Source organism: Scyliorhinus torazame, chromosome 9 (genome assembly GCF_047496885.1).
Source record: "Scyliorhinus torazame isolate Kashiwa2021f chromosome 9, sScyTor2.1, whole genome shotgun sequence".
Classification (NCBI taxonomy): domain Eukaryota; kingdom Metazoa; phylum Chordata; class Chondrichthyes; order Carcharhiniformes; family Scyliorhinidae; genus Scyliorhinus; species Scyliorhinus torazame.
Window position 1 is genome coordinate 224,261,007 of NC_092715.1, and position 27,759 is coordinate 224,288,765.

At 41.9% G+C, this 27,759-nt stretch overlaps 1 protein-coding gene across 9 annotated transcripts in view; it reads right to left on the minus strand.

Annotated features, from left to right (window-relative positions):
- Positions 1-27,759, minus strand: part of LOC140429750 (adhesion G protein-coupled receptor L3-like) — a 1,506,492-nt gene that overhangs the window by 218,682 nt on the left and 1,260,051 nt on the right. For 7 of the 9 annotated variants that reach the window (XM_072517114.1, XM_072517116.1, XM_072517118.1 and 4 more), the window contains exons 10-14: positions 18,570-18,608; positions 14,331-14,514; positions 12,033-12,160; positions 10,625-10,825; positions 4,908-5,081 (exon numbers count right to left, since the gene is read on the minus strand). In XM_072517114.1, the coding sequence (XP_072373215.1) occupies positions 4,908-5,081; positions 10,625-10,825; positions 12,033-12,160; positions 14,331-14,514; positions 18,570-18,608 (726 nt within the window). The remainder of the gene's footprint in view (positions 1-4,907; positions 5,082-10,624; positions 10,826-12,032; positions 12,161-14,330; positions 14,515-18,569; positions 18,609-27,759) is intronic. The other 2 variants (XM_072517117.1, XM_072517122.1) reach the window with 1 other exon arrangement.

Sequence of the window (27,759 nt, forward strand, 5' to 3'; positions counted from 1 at the left end):
CAGCAGCTTCAGTCTTGCTGCCCTTCAAGGTCCTATCAAAGAGAATCTCCCAGAGCAGACAATGTGCAGTCCACGGTTCAGCCAAGTCTCCTTAGAGATTGTCCTCCAGGCCGTCCAGCAAAGCCAGTGTTGTGCTCTTTACCAAGAATGGCAGCCATGACTGACCATGACAGCTGGTCGGAAGTGCCAGTGGAGGTTAGCCTCCAAAACGTCCAGCAGTGCAGGAAGAGGATGATTGATCTTTTGCATGCTGCTAGGGTAAGTGGCACCATCTACTCACTGCAAAGTAACACTCATTAGGGCATCAAACTGCGCAAAGTGTGCAAATGAACAGGGATGTCAGTCAGGAGTTTGGGTAGCAGGACTCAGCAGCAGATGGGACATGTGCACTGAACGTAAGTCAATGACTTCATGCTCTCAATCTTCAATCACTTGCAGGACATCCTGCTTGTTTGAGAAGGTCCATGAGCTGGCATAGACTTGCATGATCTGAAAATGCTCATGCGCCAACTGGGACGACACTCAATCCTTCTGTCTTTCTGCAGGACAAGAACTTGCACAAAAGGAGCGTGTGAGCTGAGACAGGAGGTGGAATTACAGCCATTAAAGTATGAGGGGCTGACCTTCGAGAGAGACGGGGAGGAGCAAGAAGCCAAGTGAGGATGCCTGCAGTCTGTAGTTGTCAGATGCACCCGTGCAGTAATACACTGCTTTAATTAAGGAGCCTGATGTGGGATGTGGGTGGTGCCACAAATACTCAAGGGGTGTTGAACCTGTTATGTGAGTAGCAATGAATATGGTTGATGCAGTTTCAGAGCTGGGAGAGTGAAGCTGTACCCTGTCGTCTTAACAATAGAAAATTAGTGGCTTCCTTAGATGTCTGGAGAAAGCTGTGGCAGGTACAGCTAATCGTTAATGCCATTGCTCGGTGATTTGTCATTTTGAGCCAACATGTAGGTGGAGGCTACAAGTAAGGGGGCAATGGACAAGTTAGCTTTGACAGCAAGAGGATTTTGAATGTAAAATGTGTTTGTGCAATTGACTGTAGCCTTTGCCAAAGCTCACGTGGAGAGTTGTGCGGCTAGCTCATCAAGGATAGCAGCAGAGCTCACATAACGGGTTTGCGACCAAAGTGCACCGGGTCTCATTGAAGGACTGGGGTTTGTCTATGAGGTGAGAGACAGTAGAATGGGCCTATGTGCTGGACTGTGAGGGTATCTATGTGAAGCATCAGCAGCTCTACCTGAGCTCTGCAAGGTCCATAAAGGAAAGATGTTAATCTTGACTTTGGTGTCCGCAATGATGGATCGTGGTCTCGCACAATATCATCTAGTCTTGAGACATGTAGGCATCTCTGTAATTGGAGGGTACAGAATGCTAGCTACTCAGCAACCCATTGTGCTGGTGAGGAAATCTCAGTGAGGGGACTGCAAAGTAACCACAAAACGTTTTGAGCATGACAAATCTGTCAAGTGATATGTGTTTACTTTGGGCGAGTGGCGATCGGTGGGGGACAGGAACATAATTTTCAGCGGTGTGAAGAAATTATCTTGAGGGCCAAATGGTGTTCTCATACTGTTCCTCCCTGTGGACCCATCTAGCTGGTTCTGTCTGAAAGAGGTCTCTGTCAGCTTTGCCCCCCTTAGGGAACTGGTGTAAGGGTGGCTCGAGTCCATCCCTACCAAGGTAAGATCTGAGATTGCTTCCAAGCTGTCGTGCACATGGACTTTGAGGGCATGGGAAAAAATATAATTCTACCCACAGGTGTCCCAGTTCATGGGAGAATGGAGTGTTGTGCATGTTCTAGTGCGTACATTTAGCACCAAGGCTCTATATATTCCACAGTTAGGCATGCAAAGGATCAACCCACCAGCAGAACAGACATTAAGTAGTGCAATTGAATTCAGCTATCATGAGTCAAGATACATTAGAGCAATGTATAAAGGCTGTAACCAAAAAGGAGCTGGGTCTTCCAGTTGAACAACACCTGGCCTTGGGGAGGCGATGACGTATCCCTGGACTAATAATCCACTGGATTTGTAATCAAGAAACACAGGGTAATGCTCTGGGAACCTGGGTTCGCATCGAAATTTCAAGTGGTGAAATTTGAATTCAATTTTAAAAAATCTGGAATTAAATATCTAAAGATGAAGAAACCATTGTTGATTGTTGTAAAAACCCATCTGGTTCACTAATGTAAGCAAGCCACTCATTTCAGGGGCAATTAGAGATGGGCAATAATTGCTGGCTTAGTCACCTACATCCCATTAACAATTTTTAAAAAATGGTCAGCTCATCCCTTTCACCAAATTCACGTTGGAGAAGACATTTTGGTCTTTCATGTCTCCGAAGCCAAAACATCTCCTACATATAGCACAAGGTTGTGCAGGGCGCAGCAGTGAATGATGATCCGTGATCCAATCTGTGGTCAATATGAGTGAGCCCCACCGGAGTGGTCCAAACATCAGCTTTAGGAGTCTGCTCAATCCTGGACCTTGTGGAGGCATGTACAGCATTGTACCTCTCTCTCCTCAGCAGCACTCTACAAACATTGGTGCCATCAGCCAGATCGCAAGGTATCCCTTGTCCCTAAGGGGCTAGACCTGCAATCGCCCCAGTCCTCCAAATGTTGCGATATTTGGGAGTGGCTCAGAACGCAGGGGTTGTGAGAGTCCCCCTGATAACTGAGCACAAACATCCAGGATTTGTCTTGTGGTCACATGAGCTGCATGTTCAAAGAGTGGAGTCCGGTTATTTTAATGTTTTTACAATTAATCTGTCGCCAGGGAGCTCTCAAGGCCAAAAGTGTGCAGTTAATCCCCTCTCGCACTTGTGGGAAACCTCAGATTGCTGCAAAACAAAAAGCGGCTTTCAGGATGCAGGCAGAATTGGACAAATTGTTGCACTTTCCTGAACAAGGCAGCTATCAACATTCTGGTCATCAGCATCCTGCTCTTGTTGCTCCTCCTGGCTCTGTGCAAACCTTCAGTAGCCTTCCTCCCTCTCAACTGGATGAGCACCAGTGGCATGACAGGGTATCTCCCACCTGTCATTGGCATGTGAGAAGGATTTTACAGGTTGATACTCACCTGCTGGCTGCCTTATGAATACACCTGCCTTGGCCAACAAGTCCTGGGGTGGGACACAAACCTGCAACTTCTGGCTCAGAGACAGGCATCAGAGACTGTGCCATCAGACCTCCATTGGTTCCAAGTGCAGACATAATAATGCCTATAAATCGAGACTCACACAAACACTGCAATGAAAATATGTAGTGACCTCAAATAATGACCCATGGGGTGGCACGGTAGCACAGTGCTTAGCACTGTTGCTTTACAGCGCTAGTGACCCGGGTTCGATTCCCGGCTTGGGTCACTGTCTGTGCGGAGTCTGCATGTTCTCCCCGTGTCTGCGTGGGTTTCCTCCTATAAGTCCCAAAAGACATGCTTGTTAGGTGAATTGGCCATTCTGAATTCTCCTTCAGTGTACCCAAACAGGCACCGCAGTGTGGCGACTAAGGGGTTTTCACAGTAACTTCATTGCAGTGTTAATGTAAGCCAACATTGATTCATAAAGATTATTATTAGGTTTTATGAATTTAAAAAGAGCTATCAAAGGAAAGGATCCATTTATGCCAATCAAATAAATTTTTCTTCCTCTTGTGGAACATCAATTGGAAACTGCAGTTTGTGGTAAAGGCAATAAGAAGAGGTGGGATGAGAATCTCAAACATCACTGTTGGACGAAAAATGAAAGGAACAATTATCAGAGACACTGTTCCGTGACTTTTCCACATTTGGGAAAAAAAAGAGAATGAATGAAATAATAAATAAAACAAACACTATACAAGGCTTTAAATATTATGTTGTATTTGAAGGCTTATTAGCAAATTTAAATAATTTTAGATTTCTAGTCACCACATTCTATTCATATGTCAACAATGCTTCAACCTGTGGTATTTATAGGACTTCATACAAAATCACAATTGTGACTTAGTGTAGGGGAGGAAGAACGTTTTCAGATTGTTGCATGTTATTCCCCTTCCCCCTCTAAAATATATAGTTGAGAAATAAGACGTAGCTGGTGCGAGACCAATGAAGTAGTTGAAAATCCAAATGAAAGTACTAAATAATTTTAGCATGTGAAACGAGTGAATTGATAAAACAGCTTAAATCAGCCATAAAAGATGAAGATCCTTAATGTGGCTCAGGTTCAATCTCTGTACAATAAAAATAAAGAAGGGATTTAGTGTGGAGAAAGAATGTGCATTCTACGTTTGGAATTTTGCCTTGTTTAGTTCCTTTTGTATGACTATAAAAAGGCTCGGCACATGTTGTGAACACACTTTAGTATTCAGTTACCTTCACTTGAGGAGACAGTATATTTCCATGATACACTGTCAAGTAGCTAATAATTGGCTTGTTAAGTTAATTTCTTAGCAATATCAGGCACCCGAAACCAGTTTTATTGAAATCCTTTGTAATAAGAGGGGAGGCGGTGGCTTAATGGTATTGTCACTGTACCAGTAAACCAGAGACCCAGAGTAATGCTCTGGGAGCCTAGGTTCAAATTCCGCCACTACAGATGGTAAAATTTGAATTCAATAAAAATCTGGAATTAAAAGTCGAATGATAACCATGAAATCATTTGTCAATTGTCAGAAAAAAAAATATCTGGTTCGCTAATTCACTTTAGGGAAGGAAATCTGCCGTCCTTACCCAGTCTGGTCTACATGTGACTCCAGACTCACAGTAATAACTGCCCCCTCAAGGGCAATTAGGGATGGGCAATAAATGGTGCCACAGCCTGCAATGCCCATGAATGAATTTTTTTTAAAAAAGAGGTCAATTTGACTTCCACAGTAAGCAATCTTGGCGATGAAGACATTTATCTCTGCAACCTCTTACCTTGATGTCTTTGTGTGCCATGAGAACAGCAAAGTTTGTCAGATGATTGCAGGAGCATGTGGTATGTGTCCTGTTTGACCCCAGCATTCTGCAGCCCTGCGTGGACCAATACCCTGTCATTGTGTGCTTCGAGTAACTCCAGAATGAACAATTTGGGTTAAAATTGTTTTGGAGCTGAAACAAAGAAATAAAAAATTATGAAATATTTTTTACTGTGACAAGTACCATCTCTTCCCCTGCGAGTCAGTCCTTCAATGTACCCATTTCCTTAGTCAAGAAGCAATCTGTTACATGTCACATTTTCCATGTAGAAGCTATAAAATTCAGATTGCTATCAAGCACTTCACTATTACCAAATTAGTTCTTTGGTTTTGATTAACTTGAAGCCACAACTAAAATCAACTCTGTAACAACCATCTGCTTCATTTGCAATTCAGATCAGGCAATTTAATAGTTCCTGCCAATTGTGCTTTACAGTGACCCCATTTGATTATTAAAATGGCAGTGGCTACTGAATATTGAAGAGAATTGTGAGTCAGCAGGCCTGTCATCAGACCTTGATTGGAATGGGTCACATTGGAGTATATACTATTTAGTAGTACTTTGTTGTTTACCAGGAACATTTTAATAAGGATTCATAAAATGCCAGCCAGCCAGAGTGGAAGTAAAATGGGAAAATACTATCTAGTAAACCTTCAACGTCTTTGAAGGCACTACAAAAAGTGGATCTGGCTGGTTTGGAATTTCTAAAAGCTTTTGGCAAATTCCTACATGCAAAGCTTTTAACTGAAGTGAACTTTGAGAATTTAGAGTAAAAGAGTGGTATGGTGAAAAGAAAGGGGGCTGACAACACTGGTGACAGTGGGGGAAGGTGTTGAGAGGAGCTCTGCAAAAGTCATTGCTGGATACTCTTCTTGTTTCTCACTGGTGCAAATAGCATTGGCAAAAGTCTATCAAATCTACTGTCGAACGGGGAAAGCCATGGGGACAGAAGAGATAATTAATTGTTTGAAGGAGCTTTAGAATAGTTGTACAATTCTACAAATCAAAGTTATTATCGAAAACAACACAATTATACAATAAATGAAAAGCATTAGCACAGAGACCATTACTTAAGATCTCAACTGTTTGTGACTGATAAACTTTTAAATGTGTTTTTATACATGTATTCACAATTTTATTATTAGCAAACAGCAGCAACCTTCCCCTGAGAAAAGTTCTTGTTTTCATTATCTAGGTGATGTGAAAAAGTAATTAAAATAGATGTTTTCCTGGGGCAGCACGGTGGCGCAGTGGGTAGCACTGCAGTCTCACGGCGCCGAGGTCCCAGATTCAATCCCAGCTCTGGGTCACTGTCCGTGTGGAGTTTGCACATTCTCCCAGTGTTTGCGTGGGATTCACCCCCACAACCCAAAGTTGTGCAAGGTAGGTGGATTGAACATGCTAAATTGCCCCTTAATTGGAAAAAAAAATGAATTGGGTACTATAAAATTTTTTTTTTTTAAAAATAGATGTTTTCCTGCTTATTTTATTATAGCCAAAGTAGTAGATTACAATTGTCAAATTTTGGAATTGATGACAATGGAAGATTTTGGTGAAAATTGCATTAAAAACTCTAATAAGTTAACTGGAGCTCTCAAGGGAATACAACGGTAGGGCTGGGAAATCTAGTTTAACTTGCAGGCCAAGAGGAAGATTCTGAGGACTCACCCAGCAAAAACAGGACCTTGAAAAATAAAATGAGGAAGAATTTACTGTGGCTGTTATTTGAATAGGTGGCTCCAAGCGAGCACGCAGTTAATTGAGGAATTTAAATGAGAATCCTATCATTTCAATGAGATCCAAATTCAATTTTTAAAAATAAATTTAGACACCCAATTAATTTTTTCCAATTAAGGAGCAATTTAGCGTGGCCAATCCATCTACCCTATACATCTTTTGGGTTGTGGGGGCAAAACCCAAGCAAACACGGGGAGAATGTGCAAACTCCACATGGACAGTGACCCAGGGCTGGGATCGAACCTGGGACCGCCATAAGACGATAAGACGTAGGAGCAGAATTAGGCCACTCGGCCCACTGAGTCTGCTCCGCCATTTAATCATGGCTGATGTTTTCTCATCCCCCATTCTCTTGCCTTTTCCCCATAACCCCTAATCGGCGCCGTGAGACAGCAGTGCTAACCACTGTGCCACCATGCTGCCTCCAAACTCAATTTTAATACATATCTTCACGAATGAACATCATCTCATTTTAACGCCTCCGATGCACTGCTCCCGCAAAACCATGGTGGTTAAAATCAATTCAATTGGGTCAGGGCACCAATTCAGTTGTCTACCCAAATACTTTTTGAACTATTATTTAGAGCATTCAACGAAAAAAGGAAGACTTTAACTGAACTTCATGACCCTAATGGATATTTGCAACTGTCAACAGATCTGACTGACTGGATAATGTTGAAATTATTTCATCGTTCCTGTCAAACCAGGTTATATCAGAGTGAAGATTCACGCAATGCTAATCGTACTGGAGCTATTTGTAAAGACCCATCAACTTTCAAGCAAACTATTATGAAGAAAATCAATACATGAATTCAGAACCTGATTATGTTTTAAACATCTCTTCAGTTGATAAATTAATAGTTGAATCTAGACTGTAATTCCCAGACGGCTGGCTGGCAATTAGACAACATCTTGCCCCCTGCCCCCCCACCACAACATCTTGCCTTTGGCTCCCAATGTCTGGAGCTCTGAGGCAGTGGATGAAATTTTCCCATATTTTTTCAAAGAGCCAGGCTCTGACTGAAACCCGGTGTGGCGCTCTTCAGCTGCACAGCCAAGCGTTTAGCCCAGATTTTGAGCCCTCTGTAAATAATATCAGTGGGCGTGGTTAACACCATCACTGAGGCGGGTTGGGGCCTGATAGAGATGATTATTTCGGGGGTCATATTTAAGGCACAGAAAGAAGGCCTCCACAGCCCACCCTCACAGATATGCTCTCTCCACTGGGGATCTCTCTGCCGCCATCATTAGTATCGAGGCTTTTCCTGCCACCCCCCCCCCCCCACCATGGGTATCAACATCGGGGGCTCTTCCCTCCGAACAGACATAATGTAAAACCAGCCCCAATGGGCTCCCCAGAGAGTCTGCCACTGGCACGGGCCCCTGGCACAGGTCAGCACTGTCAGGTGAGAGTGCCAAACTGAGCCAGGGCTATGTCCCCCATATCCCCGGGAGTTGTACATACCTTTGCACCACCCCCCGACTGATTCATGTTTTCGCTTTGGCGAGATATGAATATTCATTTAAGGGGATCATGTGACGGGGGTGATTTAGTTCGTATATTTTGGGCGTGAACCGCGTTACCTCACTGTGATGGGTGTGGAAAATTGGAAAACATAATTCCGCCAGCGAGAATCAATATCCTGGGGGGGGTTTACCATTGATCAGAAACTGAACTTGCCATATTATTACTGTAGCTACCAGAGCAGGTCAAAGGCAAGGAATCCTATGGGGAGTAACTCACCTCCTGACCACCTCCCCCGCCAAAGTTGTCCACCATCTACAAGGCACAAACGAGGAGTGTAATGGGATACTCCCCACTTGCCTGAATGAGTGCAGCTCCACCAACACTCAAGAAGTTCAACACAATCCAGGATAAAGTAGCCCGCTTGATTGCGTCCCTTTCCATAAACATTCAATCCCTCCACCACCAATTAACAGTGGCAGCTCTGTGTACCATCTACAAGATGCACTGCAGGAACTCGCCAAGGTTCCTTAGGTAGCACCTTCCAAACCCACAATCACTACCATCCAGAAGGATAAGAGCAGCAGATACTTGGGAACACCACCACCTGGAGGTTCCCCTCCAATTCACTCAGCACCCTGACACCATATCACTGTCACTGGGTCAAAATCCATGAACTCCCTCCTTAACAGCACAGTGGGTGTACCTACACCTCAGGGACTGCAGCGGTTCAAGGTGGCAACTCACCACTACCTTCTGAAGGCAATTAGGGATGGGCAACAAATGCTGGCTTAACCAAAGACGTCTATATCCCGTAAATGACTTTTTAAAAAACCATAAATAATGGCAGCTTGTAAGAAAGGTACTGCAATAATCATAGGTGGCTTTAAACTTCATATAGATTTGACAAATCAAGTTGGCAAAGGTAGCCTTGAGTGTGAGTTTATTGAGCATATTCCAGACAGTTTCTAAGAACAGGGCAGCACTGTAGCATAGTGGTTAGCACAGTTGCTTCACAGCTCCAAGTTCCCAGGTTCAATTCCTTGCTGGGTCACTGTCTGTGCGGTATCTGCACGTTCTCCCCGTGTCTGCGTGGGTTTCCTCCGGGTGCTCCGGTTTCCTCCCACAGTCCAAAGATATGCGGGTTAGGTGGATTGGCCATGCTAAATTGCCCTAAGTGTCCATAAAGGTTAAGTAGGGGTTATGGGAATCAGGTAGATACATGGGCTTGAGTAGGGTGCTCTTTGTAAGTGCCGGTGCAGACTCAATGGGCCATGTGGCCTCCTTCTGCACTGTAAATTCTATGATCTAGTATGTTGTGAAACCAACCAGGGAACAAACTATTTTAAGGCCTGGAATGTGTAATAACACAGGATTAATTAATGATCTTATAGTAAAGGATCCTTAATTAAACGGAGAGAAACGATAGAATACTGCAGTACAGAGGGATGTGGGTGTCCTCCTACGTGAATTTCAAACAGTTGCAGGTTCAACAAGTAATTAGAAGACAAATGGAATGTTGGCCTTTATTGCAAGGGGGAGGAGTATAAAAGTAGGGAAATCTTGCTACAACTGTACAGGGTATATTGATGAGACTGCTCATTGCATGCTGCATGCAGTTTTAGCCTCCTTATTTAAACTGGGGTATTACTGCATTGGAGGAAGTTCAGAGAATGTTCAGGCTGATGACTGGGATAGAGGGGTTTGCCTTACGAGGCAAGGGAAATTCTGGCCCCATGCCGGCATACGGGTTTCCCGGCGATGAGGGTTGCTGTCAACGAGAAATCCCGTTAACAATGGCAAGACTGGTAGGTCCCGCTAGCTGGCAGCCTCCCCCGCCGGAAAATATGCAGCGGGGTGGTCGGTAAATCCAGCCCGATATTTCCCCTTGAGAAAACGTGGAGCCAGGTGGTATAATTTCAGAATAAGGGTTGCCCATTTCAGATGGAGATGAGGAAAAATTTCTTCTCACAGATGGTCAAAAATCTTTAGAATTCTCTACCATAGAGAACTGTGGCCGAGACAAACAGCTTCTCAAAAAGTGTAGAGAAATGTATGGAAAACTGGCAGGCAAGTGGAGTTGAGGCCAAGATCAAACCAGCCACAATCTTACTGAATGGTGCAGCAGGCTCGCAGGCAGGATGGTCAACTCTTGCACCATTTCTTATGTTCTTACTTCAACATGATAGATCATATTTCATGAATATATTGAAATCAGCCTGAACTATAGTGAAAGTTAAAACACTCCAGTGTCAACGTACAGACCTTACTCCTCACCACACAAAAGGGCCCAGTGTTCAAGCATCAGAAAAAAATGTTATACCAAGTGTGACTAATTTACTGGTTTGATGGGCAAATAAGGGATGCAGGTAAAAGCAAAGGCCGTAATAGGTTGGAGCGTGCTGAGGTACCAGAAGGAGACAAATGTCAAAACTAAACATTGAACATAAAATGAATCCATTCCCTCACTCACATCAATATGTTTCAAGGTAAAAATCACAGGGGCTGCCAGGTAGATTCGGTTGCTTTCTTTGTTTATTGCTGCAGAGACGACCTGTGAGTTGACTATAACAGTGTGATTGGTTGACATTGCCTCACTTCCAAGCTTGAAGCTGGCATTCTCTGTCGAAAGATAACTTCCCAGATTATTGTAGAGGACGAAAGCCACTCTTATCTCACCTGCAACAAAGGGATTAGACATCTAACCTTTACTGACATTTCAGAAAATGGATGTGGGAAGATTATTTAAAGATAGACTGAGAGAGTAATTGTGCCTTCTTGAAAGCCTTAATTCAATGAGTTTTAGCCTTTCATGACCCAAAGCTTCACCCAATATAAAATATTGCACTTCTGCAGCGTTAGATTAGTCCAATTTCCAAAATCTAAAGCTCTGTAAAGATGCAGTACACCAATAAATTTGTCTTTGGGTTAATTTTTCATCCCAGCAAAATCAATGGCACAAAAATTGGGCAGGTTCTGTCAAAACCAGGTGATTCCCCTCCGGCATATTATGACCGGTATGCAAAGATAAAGATCTTCCCCAGGCAATCATGGGCCCATGTTGAAGTGTGCTAATGAAAATTAACCACAAGAAGCTTGTTAAGCCCTTGTTAAAGACCAATCAAAGGAAACTCATGATGATTTGCTCAGGGGATATATGTAGAAATTGAATTATGGATTCTAATTCAAACTTGAGTTAATTATGCGAATGAAGGGCTAACAGCATCAAAACTAATCTAGATATATCTAACTATACAATAAAATACAACAACTCTACAGATGATTCTGATTTCAGCATTTTATAAAGCTGAATTTGCAGTTTTTGCATGTTTAGTGCACCAACTTCAATTATAGTTTGAAGGAAATAAAGAAGTGAATCAATTGCAACAACATGCAGAAATATGCTGATATGATTCAGTCATGTAACTAATTATACCAAATCTGATTGAATTTCAGAACATTTCAAAACCATTATTTCTTATAAATAACATATTAAGGTATGTTAGACAGGCTAAAATCAACATTTAAATTATTCTGGGACTTATATTATTTTCATAAAGAGTGAAATAAATATATTTTATAGACTTATTAAAAAGTAAAACTGTCGAAAGTCTTGAATAATTTGGTGAAAATCTCATTTATTTGTTTTTCCCTCATTTGGCTGTTGAGCTGCATTAATATCAAAGTAGGTCCATGATTTAATCTTTAAAAATGGGTTTTCTGAATTAAAATGACCATTTCTCTCTCATCCCTGTGCTTCAACACTACTCACTAACTCCTTCAAATTAGCCCTGACTGAGGCATATGGACAATAAAGATTCACAGATTCACAACTTACGATTCCACGGCTCCTCATTTCAAGGTAACAATTTCAATTAAACCTCACCATTACGACCATTCTTTTTCAGAGTACGAGCTGAAAGTTGGATGGAGTTCCCATTTATTCCATTTTGCGGAAATTGCAGATCCTCCAACGTTCCATCTGTGCTCAAGCGGGCAACCTCTAGCACTGCCATTCCCAAGAGAGCACAAAACAAACAATCAGTCTGATGGCAACTGGACATTTTCAACATAATCTACAACACACAAAATCTGTGTCTATTGTTCTATTTTAGGGTTTCTTATAACTCCAAATTATGTTCTCAACTGGAGGCAAAACATTGAGCCAAAATGTTGAATAAATCTTAAATACAAATAAAGGATGCTCTCTAAGTGACTGGCTTTTGATGTGTTAATATCGAATAGGAACATCCCTTGTGGCCCAACTAGTCCACGCCAAGGTTTATGTTCCATTTGGGCCTCTTTCCATTCTTTCAATAAAACCCTCTATTCCTTTCTCCCGCATATGGTCTTAAACGCATCCATATGATTTTTTTTGTAAAATAAATGTAGAGTACCCAATTATTTTTTTTCTCTCCCTATTAAGGGGCAATTTTGCGTTGTCAATCCACTTAACCTGCACAACTTTGTGTTGTGGGGGTGAAACCCACGCAGACATGGGGAGAATGTGCAAACTCCACACAGACAGTGACCCGGGGCTGGGATTCGAACCCGGGTCTTCAGTGCAGTAGGCAGCAGTGCTAACCACTGCGCCACATGCCGCCCTCCATATGATTAACTTAATTTGTCTTTTTTATTATAATGGAAATGATACCAGACTTTTTCATCCCGACACAGAGCAATCCCTCATTGGGTGGGCGTAACTGGATGCATGCGGGTCCCAAATGTTGAAGTTCTGCCTCCATTTTTGTCAGCTGTTTTGATCAGCGCGGGAATGGGAGCATGTGCCACTCCACTACCTGGATGGACATTTTAGAAACCTCGTAATTCTTATGGAATCCTGCTGGATTCTGAAGATGATGCGGTTCATGACAGCTCAGTGGCATCATGAGACGTGGGAGAGCCCTAGTCTGAAGTTGGGAACCTTTTTTAGACATAGAATTTGCAGTGCAGAAGGAGGCCATTCGGCCCATCGAGTCTGCACCGACCCTTGGAAAGAACACCCCACATCTCCACCCTATCCCTGTAATCCCACCTAACCTTTTTGGACACTAAGGTCAAGTTAGCGTGGCCAATCTACCTAACCTGCACATCTTTGGACTACAGGAGTAAACCGGAGCACCCCGAGGTAAGTCAGGTAACAGGTAAGTCCAAAGGATACTGCCAACTTCACCTGTCATAATGTAATGTCATATGACAAAGTTAAATGCTTTTAATACAGTGATTAATGTTCTTGTTTTGCTCTTTAAAAGGTAATTAAATTGACCACCATTCAGTTCTGGGGGTTTGTTCATAAAGCTGCGCAATGGAATTCCAATTTGAATGCTTGGAAATTGAGGAGTTGATGATTTGTGTAAGGGGTTTAAGGGTTGGGGGGTCTCACACTCATCTACAGAACTGGCCAATGACCCAGAGAATGGAGGTTGGCCTTCTAACCTGGCCACTTGGTACCTGCCTCCATCCCCGCCTCTGCCCAGCTTTGCAAGGCCATAGCCTCAACTCTAGCCAAGTCCTGACTCTGAGGGACAGGCATGGCCACTCAGGAGCTGAGATTACCACGTTGAAAATTGGCCTGAGTCCTCAGTTCTGCCTCAAAGAGGAAAAGTTGGCCCTTGAGGCCTGTTCTCTTCTCAGCTTATGTGTGATACAATTCCACATGTTGGACCAAGAAGCCTTCTACTCTATTTCTTCTGTGGGGAACCAGAACCAGTCTGCAACAATGGTGGCATTGCAGATGCAGCCTGATTATTACGATTGTGAAGGAAGCTCCATACATAGCAATGAGAACATTTGTTCAATTTGATTGAACCTTGTTGAAAGACTTTTTCAAAGCAAAATTATGTAATAGAACATGTAATTCAGGCTGCACATACTCCACTACTGTACGAGTCTATTCAAAACACAAAAATACACTGGAGAAAATAAATTACATATACTTCAGCATTTGTTGGCCTCCAAAGTTCAAATTTGTTCAATAAATTTCGTAGAAGTTTTTGTGGTAATTGCATCAATATTTTCTGGAACTCCTGTAATTTAGACTCTTTTAAAAAAAATATATTCTTAGCATGTAATATTTATTAGCTGTTCCCTTCAGCAAATACCTCTGAAACTATCAAGCAGTGCTAACAAGTAGTTTCTTAACTCTTTTGACCATCATATAGTTTTCACAAAACACTCACGTATGTTTTCAGTGTTTTCTCTGACTATGTCCGTCTTGAGCAGATTGTCAGCAAGGACAAAGGCACCTTGCTCCACAGTATCAAGTAACATAGTGGCTGCTCGCAGCTGATCGCTTGTCATCAGGTCTTTCCATGCCTCCAGGGCTTGAGGTTGCAAGAGGTTATTAACTGTCTCCACCATGGCCTGCAGATCAGGGAAAAGAATGACATGGGATCTCAACTTTGCTCACTTGAGGACAGTCATGGGTACATGCCACAACAGCCAATGTAACCTCAGCAACATCATCATGGGGAGCCAGGAGGTGGAAGATGAACAGATCCCTACAATGGAAGAAGGGCAATTGCAGCCACTCTTGTATGACTCTCATGTCTACAAGGATTTTCAATAAAACAGTGCTGACTTTCAGAATAATTCATCACTTCACTCAAAAACCGATGAGATAGATATTCAATATATCAGTAAAATAACATGTGTAAGTTACACAATGAATAAAATAGATCCACAGGGATGGAGAGGCTTACAAAGAAAATAGAGACTGAAACTTTAAAGAGTCGTACAGATGTCAAATAAAAAAAAAGCTGTGCTAGTTTGAGAGACAGATTTTTTTATTTCTGTGAACAATGCCAAAGGCAATCAACTATCACCCAAGAAACATATTCCTGATATTCGTACACTGCACACTCCTTGATGGGTAAACCAGTGTGTGCTTGTATGTCTATACATATACTACAGCATCTTTTTGCACACTCTTATCTTCTTAATCATTGCATAAAAATGTTACATTCTGATTGTTTTATGTTTGTTGATGAAGTAGTCAACCAACCAGACCCAATGTCTGAGGCACCCTCAGGAAACAGTCCAAAAAATAACTGAGCGCCATTCATTATGGAAAATGATTTATCTTTTACCATTTCAAGTAAAAACGGGAATATAGAAAAGTGACAAAAGGTCTAGAGGGAAAAAGAAAACAAGACTGTAGCTCAGACAGCAACAGGAACTGGCAATACTGGTAATTTGAAGATAATAGTCCGACAAAGATCCGACATGGCTATTCTAATTCTAATTCCAATTCAGTTAAACTGGTACTGTTATTCATATAGAATTATAGAATCACTTCAGTGCAGAAGTAGGTCATTCGGCCCATTGAGTCTGCACCGCCCCTCTCAAAGAACGCCCTACCTAGGCCCACGACCTACCCTATCCCTGTTACTCAACAACCCTACCTTTTATTAACCTTTTGGACAATAAAGGGCAATTTATCATGGCCAATTCACCTAACATCTTTGGATTGTGGGAGGAAACCGGAGCACCTAGAAGAAACCTACGCAGACACGGAGAGAAATTACAAACTCCACACGGACAGTGACCCAAGGCTGGAATTGAACCCGGGCCCCTGGTGCTGTGAGGTAGCAGTGCCACTGTGCCACTGCGCAGCCCCTCATCCATATACCATCCATTATTTCTTAAAACTTATTTCTACAATAGATTATAATATCTGCAATGAACCAGTGACATCAATGTGTAGCTTCTGGAAATGGCACCTAGCTTTTATTCCTTGAGGTCACCTGAGTTCTTCCTTTACAGTTTCAACATCAGTGAGATAATCAAATCATTTGACATTTAGTACAATGTGATATTACATAAAGCAGGCTCAATAATTGAAGAAGAAAATCTGAAAAAATTATTTATATCTGACTTTAACGCACAATTATTACTTCAATAATTAATCAAATTATTGCCATTCTAATTCATTCTTTGATGCCATTCCTGTTATTTCAGTATACAGCATGCTAGTATGCAGCTTGCCAATTTATTCCAATCAGTTCAAAAAGGATGTCAAGCCAAATGGGCCCTCACAGGATGATATCAGAAGTCAAAAAGGCAAAGTTAATTAGAAGATTCAGAAAGTTGTTTGTCACGCACCACAGAACTCCTCGACAAACAGCCAATTCAGTGGTCAAACAAGGGAAATAGCACTCTCATTAATTCGCCTTTCGTTTGGCATTAAAATGAGTTTGGTTCAGTTGCATCAGACAAGGCACAGTATAAAATGAATGCTTTGTGTGTGTCAGCACAACTTGCTCTGGTGCCTATTACACCTTAATCGACCCCAATTAATAACAGTTAGAATTCTTGACATATTTTGGATTGAAGGATACTCAGCTGTTACCCAAATTGGAGTTTTGGGGGGTCTTGGGGGAATTGAGAAGTTCTAACCAGCTTTACTCAAAAAGAGAGAAAATTCTATTTTCTGTTTAAGTGCTTATATTTTTCAGTACTATCCTGAGCAACAGGTTCCGGCATATAAACTTTTATTTTAATGTACAGAGCAAAAGCTCCAAGCAAATGCCAGTTTGACTGAAAGACTGCCCCCTCCCATTCTACGTTTTAGCAGGTTGTTAAGCGATATTTTCGAAAAAGGTTACATGACAAATTGACAGCACAGGGTCAGGCACAGCACAGTTTCTGAAAATGTAGTTCTGCTCACATTACTGCTGGTTAGCTCAAAAAACAGGCACAAGGGTTTTTGCAAATAAATACTGAGTGGTACGCAGCATTCTTAACCTGGAGTGTTCTGATATCCTACAATCTGCATTGACAACCCACATGCGGGAGGCACGGTGGCGCAGGGTTAGCACTGCTGCTTCACGGCACCGGGGACCCGGGTTCGATCCCAGCCCCGGGTCACTGTCCATATGGAGTTTGCACATTCTCCCCGTGCGTGAGTCTCACCCCCACAATTCAAAGATGTGCAGGGTAGGTGGATTGGCCATATCTTTTTATTAAAACAGTTAAAAATATTTTCAAGGCCAAACGGTACAAACGCTAATTTTGTGTTGGAGAAACATGGTACCCTCCCCTCAGTACCAATGTACGGGGAGAGGGGGGGGGGGTGGATACTCTGATTATTAAAACAGTTCACAACACATTTCTACAAAAAACAAAATGGTACAAGTACTAAACTTTGCGCTGGAGAGACCAGATACCCTCGCCTCTGTACCAACAATAGGGAAAGGAAGGGGGATGGTGCGGAGAGACTAAATTGCCCCTTAATTGGCAAAATCTAACAACAAAGTGGAAAACTCCACATGCAATAATCAAGGGGTTAAAGCCACACACCTCGACGGGAGAAACTCATCCTCCACTCCCACACTCCATAGTATGCTGGAGCAGTTTAATCGTATGGATGGAGTAAAGAATGCACAATAACTGGGTACTTCTCGCTCACCAGGAGGATCCTTTCCTATTTTTCTCCTAATCATTATCTCCTACTCTCTCTATACTTGGATACTGAGCACTGGCACCCTCTGGTATCTTCCTAAAGTAGCTGTTTTTACATGTAAGCCAGGATCAGAGACTTGGGCATCATTACAGCTGAACCCAAACGCATTTTCATCTAATGTCCATCGCATGCATTTTCTAGCAAGGCAGAGGTCTATGGGTAGGGGGTCAAGCAGGAACTTTCTGATTTACTGCTCCCCTTCCTATCCAGAGGGGCACGGAGGTCAATAGTAGCATCCAAATGATATCATCACAGAATCAGTGCCAAATCATTTCCCTATGGAATCACCTTCTTTTCCATCAATTGATTCTGGCCAGCTGGCAGTGTTCAGCAATAGCTGTCACTGTGTAAAAGGGCTGCACACTGTCATCTTATGCTATCTTTTCTGCAAGCAGCACAGCTGAAACCATGACCACTAGTATTTATGCAGGGCTGAGTGCTTATCCAAAGAGACTCAGCGTAATTAACCTTCTAATATTGAAGCAATTACAACAATTAGTGTGCAACTAAAGGATCGAAGGTAATTTCCCAACAGGTATTACACCATAAAGATTTCATGTTTTTGATTTTCACACAGATTTTCACATATAAAAATATCCCTGCTTTGTGAGACAGTGCATAGTAATGCCAGGCCACTGTAACAGGAAGCACGAGCAGCACCAGATGGGCGGTTGCGAATAGCACAAATTATTTTTTTGCTGCTGTAATACTTCATTTTATGGGACTGCAGCCATTACCAAGGGCACCAGCATGCAGAGAATGGCCTGCTTAGAGGAAGGGAAAACAAACACCTTATGTCTAATTCCATGAGCCAACCTGCAGAGCAATAAATTAAGGCAGATAATTTAACAGCCAGTAAGCCTCAGGGAGAGGCAAAGCACATGGAAAAAAAGCCATTGCATACAGGGTTTCAATGGTGAATAAGCAGAGTGAAATAAAACCGTGGCTAAGTTACCTGAACGTAGGCCCTGCAAGAGTGCTCTCTTTTCTGAAGCTGAATCCACAGAGCCAGCATTATCAATGAAACACAGAATATTAGAAAGTTAATAACAATAGGAGGATATGATCGGAAAAGAGAAAAAACAGTTTTACTTTTTGAGTGCAGTGCACAACAGGAAGAAACAACCAACATTAAACAGAGCTCAGGCCGCTAGCTTTTCCATTTCATTATTTCATGCTAAGTGATCCATTTAGCACTCAGATTGTTGCCATGTATTGTACATTCGGAATGCTTTTCCAGTCCTACACTTATGTCACATGAAGAAACCAGATTCCCCCAGTTTGAATTTATTTCCTTAATTCCTTCCCTCTATAAAGTTTCAGGATGTGTTTTATTATAGTTTCTACGGCCCATTATTCAAACTACAGAGATGTTGCAGTTTGCATTCATGAATTATCTGAATTTCACTGATCTAAAGGCAGATAGTATCATACATGTGGCATCGAACAATTTACTTACAAAGTGTAAACTCTGAAGATAGCTAATTTGAAACAATGAAACATGAGCTAAGAATTCAATATTTACAGCTTTACTGTTAACTTTTTAAGTGTGAGTAAATTAACCTATTTCCAAGACATCCTGGAACCTTTGAACAAATATTACCATTAGTTGTACAATGAAACCCAATGAATTCACAGACCCCTACAACATGACTTGGACCAATGTCAAATTAGCTACATTCAAAACTCTCAACTCGGAAATGGTTTTCAAAATTCACAGCCCTACAATACTTGTGCACAAATGGGCCATTTTAGCTATTGGTCAATCAAGCTTGTCTCAAGTTCTGAAAGGTTCAAAGCAAGAAATATCTACAAACATAGTTCAATGCATCATCCAAAATAGGAATTAACACATTTGTAGGGCTTCTCTGTTGGCGGGAACCTCGTCTTCGCCGGCAGCGGATTCACGCTCACGGATTTCCCGACAGCGTGGGGGTTCCCACAATGGGAAAGCCCAATGGCCGGCTGCCGGGACGGAGCATCCTGCTGCCGGTGATGGTGCACTGTGCCAGTAAATGGGTCTGGCGGGATGGGGAATCCTGCCCATTATCTTCAATACTCAGGAATAACAAAATAATTTTGACTTTGTATTTGCAGCGGTTGTCACTGGTGAAGTGGAAAATGATTGAAACCACCCGATGATGGTGCTCTTCTCTGTTTTGTATACCACTTTGCTAAGGAGCATTAATTTACAAATGGAAACAAGTCACGTCTCTCATGAAATTACTGAGGTTGCAATTTTGCACAATGCTGTAGGTTTGCCATGGTTTTGTACACACTACAAATTTTGTTATTTCATATTGATTGGTATCGACTGCAGCCTTGGAGCAAAAACTGATATATGTAGGAAGTTCTGCAGAAGTAGGCCAAATCAAATCATGGACCATAAGAGGTACATTGTGCACATGTGGCCAGAAGCATAAGGGTATTTGAAAATGTGTATTACTCAAGGTGTGCAGCAGGGACTGTCGATATGAAAAGGTACTGAAATTGGTTTCATAAGACGGAACTCAAATTGACTATATATACAGTGTATTATCATCGTTAAGATTCAACTCAAGTGAAGCCAGAACCCATATAATAACGGAGTAGCTTTTACACAGCTTACTCCAAGTTTGTGTACATACAAACACTTGAGTTATTTAACCATTTCCTCCCAATTAACCATTTTTCTTGGGTAAGTTGACTGGGCAGTTTGAACTAGTCTGTTCTAAATCATCCCAAATAAGATTAAGAAAATTGCATGTTGTTGGATGGGTTACAATTGAATCCAACTCTTAGAATCCAACTAATAGGTGACATCGTGTCACCGACACAAGTCTTGCTTCCGACCCTAGTCTAGGAATCGGTTTGCTGGAGTGTTTATTGTTCTTGTTCAATTGAAAGGATAGTAAAACAAGTGATCTTTGTTGCAGCCAAGCTTTTGATATGGCAATCAAACACACAAATAGTCATTATGACAGTGGCTACACTGACCAAATCAAATTCTATTTTGATTAGATAAGCTGACAGCATTTTCTTTAATTTTCACTTGTGGCGTTTGGGGGTTGTATTCTCAGATTCAATTTATCTTTCCATGATAATTGTGAATTAGAAGCCTTTGTTATATATATATATGTATATATAGATATATATCTGTCATTTATGATGAATGTTTAATAGTTTTTATAAAACCTTATATTTAATCATTCACATCACCATTTGTATGGCCTCTGCCAATGCCCTATAATCCATTGCTTACAGGTACAGATGAATGAATGAAGTAGCCCTCATTATATTACTCTTCTTTCCCAACTATAGAAATGCAGACAGTCCAGTGGAAAACATGAATTCTCCACGGAAAATCATAGCTGGAAATGCAAATCTTGCTGTCTTATTGTCCAGCTGACTGGCAAACCAACAAAAATCATCTTTTACTTTCTATTTCACTGAAACACTGTTATTAACCCAATATTAACCGAACAAAAATTCTAGACTTCAGATTCGGGTCGTGAGCGGCTGAGTTGAAGGCAAAAACGAACTGTGGGCCATATTTTACAGACTCATGGACTTCATTTAAATGTAGCTGGCCGGCTTTCCACTAGGATTGCGAAGTCCACGAACTTTCAGCATGCAATCCGGGTTACTCCTGAGACCTATTTAAAGTAGGAACACTTGGTTCTATTTCCTACTAGCAGATTCTTTGAACCTGCTGCAAGAGGCAAACATAAATCAGGAGCAAGTTCCCTGCTTATTACTGTTAACAAAGGTTTTTCTTTGCGTTGCCTGTGTTTCTTTTGCCATTCACCTTAAATTGGTCCTTTGGGTTCTCAACCCATCCACCCATGGGAACAGTTTCTCCCTCTCTATTCAATTGAAACTTTGCATGTTTTTTGAACAGCTTTGTCAAATCTTTTAATATATCTACCACAAAGTAAATAGTCCAAGCTTGTCTACCAAAAATCTATATACATCAGTCTTGGAGAAATTCAATGACCCAGCCTCCAGAGCTTTCTGGGGAAAAATATTCCACATACCAACAACCTCTCTGTGAGAAAATACATTCGCTTCATCTCTGTCTGAGCAGAGAGTCCTTTTTTCATAAACTGTGTCCCCAATTCTAGGCTAGAACTTTCCGGCCCTTCATGCCAAGATCCTGCCAATGGTGCACCCCCACTGCAGGTTTCCTGGCGGTGAGGGATGCATTCAACAGGAAATCCCGTTGACATCGGCAGGATCAGAAGATTTCATCGCCGGCCAAAGTCCACCTCCCACTGCCGCGCACGATAAATACCACCTCCCTTGAGAAAAAACATTCTCTCAACATCTATCCTGTCAAGCCCGCTCAGTAACCTATATGTCTCAATACAATCATCTGCCATTCTTCAAATCTCCAATCAACTTGTTCAACCTTTCCTCGTAAGCCAACTCAGGAATACGCCTGGTCAACCTTCTCTGAACTGGCTCCAATTCAAGTATATTATTCCTTCTATCAGGGAATCTAAATAAGGATTTTACTTTAGATGTGGTCTCACCAACATCCAGCAGAGTTGTAACAGGATTTCCCTACTTTTCTAATCCATCCCCCTTGCAATAAAGGTCAATATTCCAGATTTTAGTTGCTGCACCTGCATGCTAACATTTTCTGAGTCTTGCACAAAGCCTTCCTGAGCCTTCTGCACTGAACTATTCTGTTGTCTCTCTCCATTTAAATAATATTCTACTTTTCAATTCTCCATACCAAAGCGAATAACCTCATGTCATTATAATTGTGACTTTATTAGGCCACTTCTCAACCTTCTTCATTGAAAGGAAAGAGAGAAGGTGGGATTTACTGACGACCTTGCCGCGTGTTTTGCGGCGGGGGAGGTGGCCCACCAGCGGGATCTACAAGTCCCACTATTGTCAACGGGATTTCCCATTGACAGCAACCTTTGTCACTGGGAAACCCGTGTGCCGGTGTAGGATCAGAATTTCCCGCCAGTGTGAACAGCCAGTAAACCTACCAAGTTTATCAATCCTTTTCTGGTGTATATAGCCAAGCGCACTCTTGCATACCTTCCCTGCACCTTCTCCAGTGCCTCTGTAGTCTTTTCATAACATGATGACTAGAACTGCAAATAGTTCTCCAAGCATGGTCTAGCCAAGGTTCTATACATTTAATACAACTTCCCTACTTTAAATTCTATGCCTCTAGAAATAAAGCTTGCTTTATTTTGGCCTTGCTAACCTGTGGCATAACTTAGTGAGTGATCCCTTTGTTTCTACATAGACCGTATTTTGACTTCTCTATTCTCCCTACCAAAATGTCCCACTTCACAATTATTTGTGTTGAACTTAATTTGATAATTATTTGCCTATTCGGCAAGTTTACTATTCAAAGCCTTTAACTTTTTGCCGTCCTCCTCAGTATTGACTATCCTTCCGGTCTGGTGCCAAACTCAAATTTAGAAATTGTGTTTTGATTCCAAATCGTTAATGTAAATTGTGAACAGCATGGTTCCATCGTTTATCCTCTCTGAATAAATGTCCTCTACACCCACTCTCTGCTTTTTGTCTTTAAGCCAGCAAGCAATCCATTTTGCCCCCTTCCACTGACTTAACAGTCTCTGACCCTACCCATCAATCTATTGTGGAGCACCTTATCAAAGGTGTTTTGAAAATACAGATGAATTACATCTACTACATTCCTATTGACTGCTCTCTTTGTTACATCCTCAGAAAATTCAATAAGGTTGGTCAAGCAATATTTTCCCTTTTGACTGACTTTAATGACCACTTCCTTTCTGGCAGGCAGAATTTAAAGAATCTCTCTTGCTCATTACGCAACTGCATTGACTGTTTTTAAGCTGACTTCAGTAGCTTTAACCTAACCATAGCAAATGTCACGGAATAATTTTATTACCGCTTCATATTAAATACTTTTTCAAGCTTTTAAATGTACATCTCTAAGCATAGAACTGGTTTGCTGCTGATTGTACGGAAATTAGTTTGTTTTCATAAAGTTTGTTTTTAGGTTTTAAAAACAGAAATGCTGACATTATGGGAAATCTGTAGTAGTTGATCACTGAAAATCAATCTTGTAAATTGGATATACAGGTTACTGTACCATGCCAAATGGTATTTTGAGCAAACACCCGATGCATTGTTGCAAGTCACCATTACTTAACCAAACCAATTAAAATGGGATAACTAAACAAGTCACCAAGAGTTTAATGAAAGGCTGTAAAGAAACACAAAATTTATTTGTAAAGAGTCGAATTTCTGCCGCCAGTAAATTTCGCTTTGAGAAAATTTAACATTTTGTGACAAACGTTTCCATTCCAGAGTGTTTTTGGGCAGAGAACTGCACATTACCTACAAGGCATTCAACATGTTGGTTAGTTTTCCAAGTCTGGTGCTTCCTCCCTCCCCGATCAGAGCACAATACTGTTTCACTACACTTTCTGTTCTTAATGAGTGCAGAATTCAACATCCCACTTGGTTTTCACAAAACCAGACATAAATGTTGGTATAACAATCACGATATTTAGCAACACCTGAGAATAAAATTCTCGTTCATGATTTACTGTCACTGAGATGGCTCACCATTTAAACTTCCCAGGTTCTGGGAACTGAAAACTGGCATTAAAGAGGTATTTCCTTGGCTAAATTAGGAGAATGGGAAATGTGGCAATACCCAGGTTTGGAATGTTTAAATCAGCTCCTTTGAGTCAAATGGACTTTTTAAACACATGATAAAAAGATGTAATCAAATCTTTCATTATAGGAAGTCTGCATTCGCTGTAGAGTCAGGGAGACAAAACACAACATTGCTCTCCTGTTCTCTGAATCAGCTCCTTGTGGGTACACAATTTGCTTCCAACATAAGGAATCAGCCTCAGGTGCCACACTTTGATATTCATTGCACTTCTGTAAAAATGATGAATTGTCATTAACTGATTAGAGAAAACCAAAACAGCTGAGCTCCCAGAAGTTTAATTTCCCCTGACACTGACCTTTAAACAAGTTTCAGGAAAGTTCCTTTTTGTGCTATTTTTAAGCAATTGTCAGCTCATTTAGGGAAAACACAAAGGAATTTTACTTGAAAGCATTAAGCAGTAACTGTCACAGGAAATTAAATTCCTAGTAGCTATCCTAAATCAGAGAGATTAAATCCCAATTCAAATATACTTTCGCTGTATAAGAGCCCTCCAGTTGGACGGTGCAATTAACTGGTTTAAGGGAGTAAGCAACAGCCTGGATATAAAGAGAAATGACTTTAGGTAAGTTTTAACTTAGGCGATTACAACTGATTTTAAAAAGGAGCTAGGTATCGGTCTAAAATCAGCCTGTGAAAAGAAGTGCAGACAACACAAAAATATGGTGGCCTAAAATGTATTGCATTTGAACCCACCTGGACAATACAAAATTCAGAAAACATTGTGCTGGATTTTTGTGGAGCAGGGGAAACTTCCTAGACCTGGAAAAATGGCATCCCCAACCCAATTTTGGATTCACAATCCCATTCCTGGGCTTTCCGATTTTCAGGAGTGCCTTTGAAGGGTGTAATCTGGTTCTGTTGAAAAGATCTGCCTAGCTCAATAGTGGGGATGGACATGTCCTAATCCTCCACAATTTTCATGGAGTTGGGCTAACTTTTCAAAGAATCATGGTTCACAGCACCCCGGGAATGTCGTGAACCAGTTTGCACGAGGGATTATTTTCAAAGCTAAGTTCAAAAGGACCTCCTCACGCTACACCCTTCCATGCCAAGGTATGCCCCCAAACAATTCCTTTCGCTCCTCATATCACCACACCAAGATCTGCCTCCTTAGCAACACCTAAGGTCCCTTGTGCCACCCATTTCAAGACATGCCCCAAAACAAGCCCATGATTCACATGCCCCCATGCCAAGTTATGATTCCCAAACAACCACCATGACCTCTCATTCCCCACCTGCCAAGGTATACCAAAGAAACAAATCCCATGCCAAGGGATGCCACCCTAAAACCCCTACTGCCCCTCATACCAAGGAATGGTGTTCACCCACTATATACTGCATAGAGTCAATGAATTCTGTAGTCACAGCAGAATGGCAAAATGCTTTAAATAAGTTATTCATGATACATTTGCACTGACCCTGTTTTATTACAGGCCAATAGAGGTGTCATCCGGACCAGCTAAACTATAAACAGCAGAAAATACAAGCATTAGAAATCTCTTTACGTGGGGTAACGAAACACTGTACAATTTCATAGATTCTCTACAGTGCAGAAGGAGGCCATGGGAAAAATCTTGGAAAGGTTTTTAAGAGATAGGATGTATAATCATCTGGAAAGGAATAATTTGATTAGAGATAGTCAACACGGTTTTGTGAAGGGTTGGTCGTGCCTCACAAACCTGATAGAGTTCTTTGAGAAGGTGACCAAACAGGTGGATGAGGGTAAAGCAGTTGATGTGGTGTATATGGATTTCAGTAAAGCGTTTGATAAGGTTCCCCATGGTAGGCTGCTGCAGAAAATACGGAGGCATGGGATTCAGGGTGATTTAGCAGTTTGGATCAGAAATTGGCTAGCTGGAAGAAGGCAAAGGGTGGTGGTTGATGGGAAATGTTCAGACTGGAGTCCAGTTACTAGTGGTGTACCACAAGGATCTGTTTTGGGGCCACTGCTGTTTGTCATTTTTATAAATGACATGGAGGAGGGCGTAGAAGGATGGGTGAGTAAATTTGCAGATGACACTAAAGTCGGTGGAGTTGTGGAGTGCGGAAGGATGTTACAGGTTACAGAGGGACATAGATAAGCTGCAGCGCTGGGCTGAGAGGTGGCAAATGGAGTTTAATGCAGAAAAGTGTGAGGTGATTCATTTTGGAAGGAATAACAGGAAGACTGAGTGCTGGGCTAATGGTAAGATTCTTGGCAGTGTGGATGAGCAGAGAGATCTCGGTGTCCATGTACATAGATCCCTGAAAGTTGCCACCCAGGCTGAGAGGGTTGTTAAGAAGACGTACGGTGTGTTAGCTTTTATTGGTAGAGGGATTGAGTTTAGGAGCCATGTGGTCATGTTGCAGCTATACAACACTCTGGTGCGGCCGCAGTTGGAGTATTGCGTGCAATTCTGGTCACCGCATTATAGGAAGGATGTGGAAGCATTGGAAAGGGTGCAGAGGAGATTTACCAGAATGTTGCCTGGTATGGAGGGAAGATCTTATGAGGAAAGGCTGAGGCTGTTTTCGTTAGAGAGAAGAAGGTTAAAAGGTGACTTAATTGAGGCAGACAAGATGATCAGAGGATTGGATAGGGTGGACAGTGAGAGCCTTTTTCCTCGGATGGTGATGTCTAGCACGATGGGACATACCTTTAAATTGAGGGGAGATAGATATAAGACAGATGTCAGAGGTAGGTTCTTTACTCAGAGAGTAGTAAGGGCGTGGAATGCCCTGCCTGCAACAGTAGTGGTCTCGCCAACACGAATGACATTCAAATGGACATTGGATAGACATATGAACAATAAGGGAATAGTGTAGATGGGCTTTAGAGTGGTTTCACAGGTCGGTGCAACATCGAGGGCCGAAGGGCCTGTACTGCGCTGTAATGTTCTATGTTCTATTTGGCCCATCGAGTCTGCACCAACCCTCCAAAAGAGCACTCTACCTTGAACCGCTCCCCTGCCCTATAATCAGAACCCTGTGCATTGATTATGGACAATCCACCGAACCTGCACACCTTTGAACTGTGGGAGGAAACCAGAGCACTTGGAGGAAATCCACACAGACATAGAGAGAATGTGCCTACTCCACACAGGCAGACACCCAAAGTCAGAATCTAACCTGGGTCCCTGGTGCTGTGAGGCAGCGGTGCTAGCCAATTGACAGCATAGGTCAGAGAGCCAGAGCCGTCAATTGTGCAGTGCTCAAGTGTTTCAACAGGCCAATAGATTTCTGGGCTCTGAGCCAAGCTATGGTAGCCTTTGACAAGGTACTGCATAGTAGGTTGTTGCAAAAGTTTAAATCGCACAGAATCCAGGGTGAGGTAGCCAATTAGATACAAAATTGGCATGGCAACCAAAGCCAAAGGGTGGGTGTGGAGGTTGTTTATAAAACTGGAGGCCTGTGACCAGCGGTGTGCCTCAGGGATCAGTTCTGGGTCCACTGTTATTTGTTATATATATTAATGATTTGGATG